The sequence below is a fragment of the Ciconia boyciana genome, chromosome 4, assembly GCF_034638445.1.
Source record: "Ciconia boyciana chromosome 4, ASM3463844v1, whole genome shotgun sequence".
NCBI lineage: Eukaryota > Metazoa > Chordata > Aves > Ciconiiformes > Ciconiidae > Ciconia > Ciconia boyciana.
This window is the reverse complement of record NC_132937.1, coordinates 32909355-32920647: the sequence shown is the minus strand read 5'-3', so window position 1 is coordinate 32920647 and position 11293 is coordinate 32909355. Positions and strand designations below refer to the sequence as shown.

At 44.2% G+C, this 11293-nt stretch overlaps 1 protein-coding gene across 1 annotated transcript; it reads right to left on the bottom strand.

Annotated features, from left to right (window-relative positions):
- Window positions 1-754: 754 nt before the first annotated feature.
- Window positions 755-11093, bottom strand: LOC140651432 (insulin gene enhancer protein ISL-1). Its single transcript, XM_072860908.1, has 6 exons — window positions 10997-11093; window positions 9990-10179; window positions 6817-7076; window positions 4574-4860; window positions 2992-3159; window positions 755-871 (listed from the first exon to the last, which is right to left on the bottom strand). The coding sequence occupies exons 1-6, from the start codon at window positions 11022-11024 to the stop codon at window positions 755-757; spliced, it is 1050 nt and encodes a 349-aa protein (XP_072717009.1). The 5' UTR covers window positions 11025-11093.
- Between the last annotated feature and the right edge of the window lie 200 nt (window positions 11094-11293).

The following is an 11293-nucleotide window of genomic DNA, read 5'->3' as shown; positions in this document are numbered from 1 at the left end:
AAAATAGAGGTATACCTTGTTGCAATGCTTTTATAAATTGGTTTTTAAAGAGGAATTAAAAAACCTATTTTTAATCGCTTCAGACTTGATAGAGGATGGATCTCAACCAAACAAAATCAAAACCCCACTACAGTACATGCTAGAAGAGACCCAGGAAACAACCCCTTGTTAGAGTCAACTAAGAACAACATTGCAAACCAATGCAGCTCCACCTTCCTGCAATGAATCTTTCAACAATGTGGGGCTAAATCGTCTCTTTCCTGATGATGGAAAACCTACTGGAGCTCCTTTTGGCAAGGCAATGACCAATATAGAAACAGCACCATTCGGATTGGGAGGGACTAGATAGAAAGTCCCTCTACCTTGGTTTCTCCCTAAGAAAGATGTGCAGTCAAATGAAAAGATAATTTTTTTCACTTTTTTTTTTTTTTTGAGATCCACGAGTACAAATACTTTACATTTTGAAAACGTCTTTTTGATCCTCCTCTGATGATTGAATAGCACGGGTTTTGGTTTTTTTAGTATTTATTCTAGTAAGATCCCATGATTGTCTTCACAGTGTTGCTACCATATTACCTTGTCTTTTCAAATATGACTCCGTTAATTTCATGGAGCCGTTCCTTGCTAGGTTCATTACAGGGTTGTTAAATACTTATTCCCCCTAAATTTCGGAGTCCCACGCGATCACTTTCCCACTCTCTCCAACAGGGGTGATGGTAAGGGCAGAAACAACAGAAGTCTGAATGAATGTTCCTCATGCCTCAATAGGACTGGCTACCATGCTGTTGGGCGTATCTGGGAGCTGAGAAGACATTGATGCTACTTCACTTCCAGTAGAATTGGAACCAGGTCCTCCTTCTGAAAACTTAACCTGCCAAAAAAAAAAAAAAAAATTTTTTTACAACTGTAACAATCAAAGAAAAGTAGCAGGCAAAGGCAAAGAAGAACGCAAAAATAAATATACAGGCATGTAGCCAAATGGCCTGATACATCTCCATGGGAGGCTGTGTCACTGATTGTTGCTTTGTTTAGTTTCCCCATTGACTTCATAGGAATCTTCTTCAGGCCTTTGGCCAAATCACCGAAAAAAAGCAGGTCAAAAAATTAAATAAATAAATAAAAACGACTGTAAAATCAAGCAAATAAAAAGCCAACCTTATTAACGAGGCCTTCTTCCCTGTCTTGCAAGAGTGGCAATCCCAACAGGATGTTCTAGTCAATTATTTAAGAGTGCATGTGTTTTTTTGACACAAAACTGCAAGATTACTTTTTTCCCCTTTTGTGCACATAATAAAATAAACCTGGAAGGAGCATCCAGGAGCAGAAGGCATTTGAAACAAGCCATCCTCTTTTTTTGTGATTTGAAGCAGGTGGTATCTCTTTTTAACGAGAGTCAGTTTGATAAAAAAGGTCACACTTCTCCATTCTGATGTGCCCCATGGCTCTGGTTAGTTTAGGAGCAGTGTTGGGAAAAGGCATGATTTGAAGGGTGGAGCTTTGCTAATCCAAAAGCATTTATTTGGTACCTATTTAGCTGGCCGATCCTGTGATTAAGGCCCTTTCCAGATTAGAGAAGCGCCTTGAAAGGTCGATGAACTGTCTGTTCCATCCACAGTTCTTCATTTTAACTCTTTTCAGTATCAGACATTATGCCCAATATATATCAATATCTATCTGTCTATCTAATGATCTATCTATCTATATGCATGTGTGTATTTGGGCTATCCATCTTCCATTCTGCCTCTTTTTTTTTTTTTTACCTACTCCTTACAAAAACTCACTGCATCAAAGGTTTTTAAAGTCTCCTATTCTGTTAAGGCACAATAAGTAAGGCAGCTGAAGGAGATCACTTTTTCTTGTGTCTGCTTGACAGCTCGATTAAAGCAGGAAAACCGGTGGTTGCTCTAGAGGTAAGATGATGCAAACAGCCCTGCTGCTGTGCTACAGCTTCCCGAGCGAGCATGGTGTGCCAGGGGAGGAAAGCAAGCCACAGCCTGCCACTGGACAAAAAAAAAAAAAAGCAATCCTGTAAAAGAGTGTGATACTAAACTGAAAAGGTCTGAAAACATTTCTAGACATGGCTACAAACCTTCATTTTCCATTGCTTCATGTTTAAAAAAATGCCCAACAGATCAAAAAAGGGTCTATGTATTAATGTTTCATCATTAAATATTATTTTGAATCACTGAAAAACCATACACAACGTACCTTATTATTTTAAAGATCTGGCTTTAACACACTTAGGCCAGGAAATTGAGTTAAGGTTGAACTTCTGTCCTTAATTCACCTTGTTGGGCCTAAGTATTGCAGATGATATGGTCCCATATGAGCTGCCAAATGATGTAGGCATAAGGAAGTGAGTTAAGAACAGAATTTATTCTAAAATGTCTGTTTTCTTTCGGCTTAAGGCAGTTTATTACATTGTTTGAATTTTTCACGTGAATACGTACTAACAATTCCCTTTCCGAAGCACAACATTTAATGTAAACTATATATATGTATATATTTGCATGTATATATGTATATATAGGTATATAAAGTTATATCTAGAGGTACATGCATAAAACAAGGACTTCGACAATTTAATTAAGCTACTCATGTTTGTGTGACAAAACAAGGACAGACTGACATTACAATCATAAATTTAAAATCCACCCTATAGTATAAAGGGAAAATTGGCCCAAAGCAAGGAGGGGCAAATTTTAGAAACTGCTATCATAAATGTACATACAATTAAATGACATGTGAAGAATGTTTTAGTTCTCTGGATAGAGGTGCTTTCAGTTTTCAGGAGTGTGCGAGCTGAGTTAGTCTCAGACCTGGGTCGGGCCTTATCCATCTCCCACTCAACTTGGCAAGAGCTCTGCTGTGCATTATGGTAGATTTTGCACCAAGCCCTATTAAATTAGTTCAATTTGCACATTTAGGGAATCTCCCATTGCTCTGCCCCGGGTACAGGCTAGCCTGCTCCGGCTGGGAACCGTCACGTACTAGTTGCTGAAAAGCAGGTTGGTCTATGTCACTCTGCAATGCAAAGTCGCTCAGTACTTTCCAGGGCGGCTGGTAACTCTGCACCTCCACCGGGTTCGCCTGTAAGCCACCATCATGCCTCTCCGGACTAGCAGCCACCATCGGAGTTCCTGTCATCCCTTGGATATTCTGTGAACAGCCCAGCAAAAGATGTTAATGAGCTTGGTTAACTTTATTGTATATAAGCACTGAGTCAATAAACTGCTTTCTGTTTTATCTATACAGTCGCTGTCACTTGTATTTGGTTTGTTAATCTGCTGTGAATGTTTTACTCTATTGTACTCTAGGTCAGCCTATTTCTACCTGCTGCATTTATCACAGTGGAAGTTTATTTTCTTTCCCTTTAATCCTCGTATTTCTCTCAAGGCATACCCCCTCCCCAGCTTTCTTAAACACGAGCACTCTGTATCTTGGCTGCTGATGCACGGCTCGGCACAAGAAACGGTTAATCATGTTCCCTTTCTATTTTGCATCCAGGCTGGTTTTGTTCTGCGTGACCTTAACTGGATCATATATCCATTGCGCGGCAAACCTGGGGTACGTCGGTACTGCGCTCTTTCCAAAAAAAGAAAAAAAAAAAAAGAAACCCCAGCCCTCCCAGTATGTCCTGTGGTGCAGGCACTGTGTACAAAATAACTCCAAGCCTCGATGAATAGATTGTTCAGGCGAGTTAATAACATCGTGGTTTATTTCATTCCAACAGGGTAAAATGAAATTCCTTAAATTCCACTTAACTAGGCAGCCTTAAGAATTAACAGTCATTCTCAGGTCAGTCAATATAACACAGGGAGAATAACAGACTCTTCTTCAAGTGGACTAACAACAACAGCAAAAAAAAAAAAAAAAAAGAGTTAGCTTAAAATGGAGACAGCCAGTTTGCTATGCTGAATCCAGCTCTTTCCACTTGTTTGCATCACACGTGCATATGACCACAGACAAGAACTCAATATATTTATATGCAAGAAATATATATATTTTAAATAACCTGTAAACACGATGGTAATTCCATAAACTTTGCATTGCATTTATCTTTTTCTACAGTGTAAGTGCAGTGACAAACACACACATACACATTATAATATATAAAGTGCTAAGAAAATACATCAAATTTCCCTTTACTCATGGGTTTTACTTCTGGGTTTACTCCTGTGTAAAACTATTGAGAGAGGGCAAAAGGATCATTTTCCCCTCAAGGAGTCCTTTGCATTTGCAATATAAATATTACACAAGGCTGGGCTTATTGCATCCCATAAACTCTGCAGGTCGCAATTCATGCTGCAGAGAAGTTAGTCTAATCCACTGCGTATTCTTAGCCCCACAAAAAGACATGTGTTTGCTTGAGCTGCCTATATCGGCTTCTCGCTGTGGTCTAATTGCACTGACAGCAGAACAAGCTAATAATAGTTAAGCGGTATCATTTTGTTTATTTTAAGGGAGCTCCCACAAAATCAAAAACGTCAAACCGACCCCAGAGGCTGGCCGGGCTGGACATAGCCCAGGCATTTCTCCTTGGGAAGCACGGTCAGAGGCTAAAGCCACTTACAGTTTTGTCATTGGGTTGCTGTTGTTGAAGTTGCTTCATCATAATGCTCCTTTTTTTGTCCTTGCACCGCTTGTTTTGAAACCAAACCCTGATGACCCTCGGGCTGAGGCCAGTCATTTCTACCAGTTGCTCTTTCATGAGGGCGTCGGGTCTGGGGTTGGCAGCGTAACAGGTCCTCAAGGTGTGAAGCTGTTTTTCATTAAGGACAGTCCGGACTCGGGTGGTCTTCTCGGGCTGCTTGTGGACGTGGGGTCGCAGAGCTGGCTGTCTGGCAGAGATAGGTTCTGCTGTAAGGGAAGGGAAAGGGAGGGACAGGATCCCCATGAGTAGGAAGCAGGGAATCTGCAGAATCTATGAATCTAAGCTGGTGGGACAGGGGGAGGTGGGGGGGTGAACCCTCTTTCAAAGGCCATTCAAGCAGTGAGATCTATCGGAGCTCCTGCAGCCTCCTCTGCTTTATGCGCTGGTGGAGTGACAGGACTGACATTTCTGACTCCACAGATAATTAATTTGCAAAAACAACCCCCCCAAACCCCTTAATGACAGAAGCTTGAACCTGTGTGAGACTTGACGGGGAGGGCGAGTTCTCTAAGGTGTGCATGCGCTAGGAAAGGAGGGGGAGGGGTTTATGTATTTATTTCCTGACAAATCACCAAAACAGATTTTTGGCCCGAATAGTAATAAAATAATACTTCTTAAATTAATCATAATTCGGGTCTGCTTCTTGTATACTGAATCTAGCTCAGTTTAGCCAGAGGCCGCGGTAACTTGCAACAGCTCCCGGCATTTTGATGCTTCCAAATCAAAGTAAAACAAGCCAAATCCGCTGCACCGTAACCATGGAGGAAAATCCCGTGAGAGCCCCGTATCCCAAAGCTCGGGAGACGGAGGTCTATCTTAGAAAGTGGAGGTGCTAGGTGAATTTATGTCAACTTTTGATGAATGCTTAAAAAATATTAATATTTCGCCAATTCTTTAAAAGGGGAGCAAGCCTAGCAACTCATGGAAACCGCCAAGAAATGCAAAACAACGGGTAGCGTCACATCAAGAGCTAAAAGTATTCATGTGATTGTGCTATTCTTCTGTGTATTGTGTAGCTGTAGCTATCTAAATGTAATTTGACCCAGTCAAGGGAAAAATAAAAAATACTTTTTTTTGCTAAAACCCTGGCTAGCTAATATTCAAAAGTGTTCATTTTTGTACAGTTGGGTTCCGACTTCTCTGATTATAACAATAAATCAGCAAATTCGATGAAGACAATACAAAGGCTTCAATTATTAGCAGTGTTGTACCTGCAAACACAATATGCCTTTCGGAGACATGCACAAACACGCTATAGGGAGCACGTACAATCTCTCTAAAATTCTGCAGTGATCAGCTACGGGATTTTTTCTCCCTATATATAGATATGTCACCTGAAAGAAGCTCAGAAGAGGGAAACGAGCCCGTTTAAACATAACTGTGTTTGTAAATAACCTTTCGAGTTACAGTTACTTGCACAGCAATAACGCCGGCCAACCTTGTTTTGTCCAGCCTAGTTTGGCTCAAAGGGACGTTCCTCTTCCTAAAGCTAAGCGTCTCTGAGTATCTGATGTACACGTCGAGAACTAAAAGTGTAAGTAAAGTTGTAAGGTGGGGCGACTCTGAAGTTACAATGCTGAGTTTTAAGATGAAATTCTTATCAAATCACATAAAACGTTTCAAGAAGGCAGAGTCACTTTAAAAGGCAATTACTGAAGATTAGCTTGTTGACAGTTTTAAATTACAGCCTAAGTGCTCGCCTGTAGTTATGAAGTCTATCTCTTTTCGGATCCCGCTTCCTCCAGTGCTTAAACCAGCTTTTCCACGTGCTCCGGAGACAGAGGGGTCTGTGCTTTGCCGCAGACCTACTCCGTGCATCGGCTCGTCGGTCTCCGACTTAGGCTCCCGGCTGCCCCGGGCTCAGGGGGGGGCTCCTGCACCCGGTGTCCGGTCGGAGCAGGAGGTGTGCAGGCTGGCGGGGGGTGCAGCCCGCCGCGGCCCCCTGCGCAGGTGTCTCCGCCTCACGCATACCGCGTAAGCGGGCGTTTCTTCCAGCAGCCGGACCCGCGGCAGCCCCGGGCGTGGGGCGCGGGCGCGCACGCTCGGGGCCGCCTTTCCGCAGGGGCGCGGAGCCCGCTGCATGCGGCAGGGCCCCCCGCCAGGCGCCGGGCCGGGCGGCGGCAAACCCCGCGGGCTTCCGCGGCGCCGGGTGCGGGCGGTACCTGCCATCTGCAGCGGCCGGGCGGGGTGCAGGGGGCTGAGGGGGTCCCCGGCGCCCAGGCTGGCCCGCTCCACCACGTCGTGGTCCGCCCGGCAGAAGAGGCCGTTCTCCCGCAGCGCGAATTCATCGCCGGGGATGAGCTGGCGGCTGCAGGCCACGCAGCGGAAACACTCGATGTGGTACACCTTGGCGCGGGCGCGCATCACGAAGTCATTCTTGCTGAAGCTGATGCTGCACTTGGCGCACTTGATGCCGTATAACCTGAGCAGGGCCCAGCCCAGAAAGAAGAAGGGAGGGAAGGAGGGAGAGCACGGGAGGGAAGGGAGGGCAAGGAAAGGGCGGGGGGGGGGGGGAGAAAGGAAGGGGAAAAAGAGAGGTTTTCACTCCCGCTCATAGGCAGCCCCGTGGCCCCGCGTAGACGCGCCACACACAGTCCACTAGTTAAACAAGCCTTGAAAATACAGAAGCCAGAAGAAGAAAGGAATAAACCGGATTCGTTTACTGCCCCGTAAAAGACGGCGGGGACCTGGACACGCCGGTGGGCAAGGAGAGGGGGGAGGGAAGGGGCGGCGGAGGTGGAAGGAGAAACGGGGAGAAGCAAAAAAAAAGACCCCCTTCCTTCCCGAGGAGATGCCGACCTCTCCCTCCTGCCCCAGCGCTCGGGCTGCACCAGGCGAGGGGCCGTCCCGGCCCTCTCCCTCTGGCACGACGGAGGGACCTGACCTAGCCTGGCCCGGAGCTGAACCGGACCGCCCGGATACACGGGGGAAAGGCGAGGCTGGCGAAACTGCCATCCACTCCCCGCGCACAAACGTGCCAGCCTCACCAAATGGTGTTATTTTTGCGAGGAAACCAATCAGGACTTCTGCCGCTTAATTCGTGCCCGGGCTCCCGGCAACTTAGCCTCTGGGACGCGGCAGGGGTGGCTCTGCCAGCGGCCGGGGCTCTTCCCCTTGTTCTCTCTCACCAGGTTAATTTTATACAACAATATAGGCATACACCCCCCCCCCCTTATATATATACACGCTCACATATATAGTAGTGTAACTCCCCTCCCCCGCCCCGTACTAAAACGCATTTTCGGTGCTTTGGCTCTGCAGCCTGCTCCTACCTCAGCCTCCCTGCTCCGTCTCCCCTCCTGCTGACGCTCCCACCTTGAGCCGGGGCTCAAGCCCTCCGGCAGCAGTGAAAGGGCAACTTCTCGCTGACAGCCCCACACGGCAAATAATGGGTTTCTGGGGTTACACGCTGGAGTGGGTGGGGCGGGTTCCTCGTCTCCCGTGGAGGAGAGGGGGACAGTTCACCCATCAGTAGATGAACATGAGAAAATGCTCCAACTCGGGTGTCTAGAACTGCACAGTCTCTCGGCTTCCACCGAGTGCTCCTTAGCCAGCCTCCTTGGTATTAAGTAAAATTAACATCTTTCCGCAAATGTACGGATACATGCACATATACATGCACACAATCAACAGAACTGTAAAAGCTGTTCTTAAAACTGAGCTAATATTCGTCCCCACACATTTCCTCACCAGTACACTTCATTAGAGATAGTCACACATTAGAGATGTATACTTGTGGGTACAGATGTTTATTTACACACATCTTTAGCTGCTATGTCTATGGAGGTGTACTCATCCTATATTCAGAGCTACATATTTCCGAACCATAACGTTTCGAGAAGAAAAAAAACCCAAACAAGCAGCTAAACGGCAAAAGAACCGCGCGATCGCAAAGTGTATGCATTAATAGGTACAAAAGTTGGGGGTGTTGCCCACATGTCTGACAATTGTAGATTGGCTCACGGTTTAATTCAAAGTCGACTTTCACATAATGTACATCTTACTTTTAAAATTGTAGCAAATGAAATGTATTGCGTATTAACTTAAAAGAGCTGCATTTTTTTTTGTTTGTTTAATTTTCATCCGCTGAGTTATTGCAGAAGGTAAGTGAGCACATCTCAGTCCCAAACGTTTTCCTTTCATTTGAAATTAGTGAAAGGACGAAAGTGTACTGTTTTTCGCCATAGTAAAACTTTGAGAATAATCTCACAACATGGCTTGAAGGAATGATCTGCTTATGAACTGTGCACTGGAGAAGGAAAGACTCAAGTGCTTTATTTCAATTCAGAATTACAAAGAAACTAGAAAAGTTATCTTAGGTGGCTAGGTAGGTACTTGCTCCCAAAACTTTCTGTAAAAAAATAAATAGTGTCCATACCTCAGTGTCATGCAAAGTTCTGGTTTGGCAAACCCAGTAGACGACACTGAAACGGATCAGCATGACTCAGGAGCACAAATAATAAACACACTCGAAATTCCTGCTTTGGTTTCTCTATAGTGTCAGGATCGGCAACTCTCACATTTTATCAGTTACCAGATTTTAATGTGAGGAAGGAAGCGGTTCCATTATCTAAATATACCCAACTGTTCGCGAACAGATGATGGGCAATTTGATCTGCTCTAATTCGTCAGTACAGATAAGATAAGAAAGGACAGTCAGATATCACCAAAGGGGTTAATATTTAAAAAGATTAAATGTCAGTTATTTTAGCGAAGAAACATTTCGGTCTAGGTTTTAACCTTCCCACAAAACGATCCTTCATTCTGAAGGAAACTTCAGTTTTGTTTTTGTTTTTCTTTTGGGTTTTTTTTTTGTTTCTTTTTGACAGGCCTAGTTTAAATAGGTTTTTTTTGCCCGTGTATTTATTTTTACGGCATACATGCTTGAAGTGCCTTTCTTATGAATGCCATTATGCCTTTGCAAAAACATCTCTTTGAAAAGAGATGCATTTCTCAGGTTGCGTTAAAAAGCGATCAGTTCCGTGTTGCTCATAATATCTACACTACTGAAAATATTCTTAATTACCTACGATTTCCCACTTTGTTAGAATCACAGGATGCATTGCCAAAGTCCTCAGGAGGGTCCCATACAGTCGCTAGCTGTTTCCGAATGTGGTTTTGTTTATACAGAGATTTGTATTTGAATTTGTGGAATAAAAAACTTGACAACTCGAACTTTTTTTCCTCGCCTGTCTATCTATGGGGAAATCACTTAAAAATATACCAATTGTCTTTTCATCCTCTTTCTCACAATTGTTCCTCTTCCTGCCTCTGTCAGATTTATAAAGTTTTTAAAAAAATCTCACCGAAGAATTAAACAACGTAAATGGCGTACCTGATATAATCTCTTTTACAGTAGGTTTTGCCATCCCTAACAAAGCACGTACAGGTCTCGTCCAAATACTGATTACACTCTGCACACTTCAAACACGCTGCATGCCATTCCAAATCCGGAGAAACCCTCAGAATATACTGATCGTGAATTTGATTGCCGCAACCAACACATAGGGAAATCAGGCGTTTTTCTGAAAGGAAAATAAATACATTATTGACTAACCGTTTACTCTCCTACAGAGATAAACATACTTTTAGTGTCGTTCCCTTATAGGGCGTACTCTGGGAGTATTGTTGTTTTTTGGTGGGTTTTTTTTTAAAGAATATTACACTTTTGAATGGAAATTGAAGTGTGCCATCGTTTAGAAAGGAGGCGAAACATATGTTAAAATGCAGATGTCAACAGTCTTCGGGGTGAAGGTCCTCATTTCACAAGCCTTGCATGGAATCAAAACTCCGAACTCCCTCGTGGGTTTATTTTTATTTTATTGTTTGCTTGTTTGGATTCCTTTCCTCACGGAGAGAGCACCTATATGTTTGATTTCATTTTTTAAGATGCTCTGACTGGAAACATCGAACGCATGGCTGGGTGCGCTTCCCATTCAGCCCTTTGCCATAGAAGAGGGGACTCGAGGCTGCTAGCAAGAACAAGCATCATTACGGTTGTCACTCGCCCTCTTTTGCACGTCTAATGCTAATTCCCCTAGACGGGCTAGGTGCTGGATAGTCAGACAGCCTCACCGCAGTCTAGCACGGGGAGAATTTAAGGCTCCGTGGTTGGAGATCCCATTAAAATCCTGCCTGCTCCCCAAACTTTAAAAGAGAGCAGGACCCCAGGCTATTAACATACAAGGCTATGAGGTTAAAACACAGCAAGCATGCAGGCATGGCAACAAAGGCACCTTCTCTACCATTCAAATGAAGTTCAGCTCTTTAGCAGTTCGCCTGCCTGAGACAATTACAATAGACAGCACATTTATTCCAACAACGGTAAAAATTTCGCCTTACTTTTTGGTGGGTCTCCCATGTCTCCCATATCTGTAAGAGGGTGTAATGTCCACAGTGAAATGGTGTACGGTTTCGTTTTAAGACCCCAAAGTAGTTTTGAGAGCTGTCGCTAAAAAAAAAAAAAAAAAAAAAAAAAAAAAAAAAAGTAGTAGTAATAAAAGAAAAACAAAAAGACTCGAAATGAAAAAAAAAAACCAAAAAGGCAAAACAAAACACCACTGACGTGGGAGATACTGTCAGGGCTGCGGAGAGAGAATGGGGGGCGGTGCGAGGTGCGCGGCGGGATCCGGCTGCGCG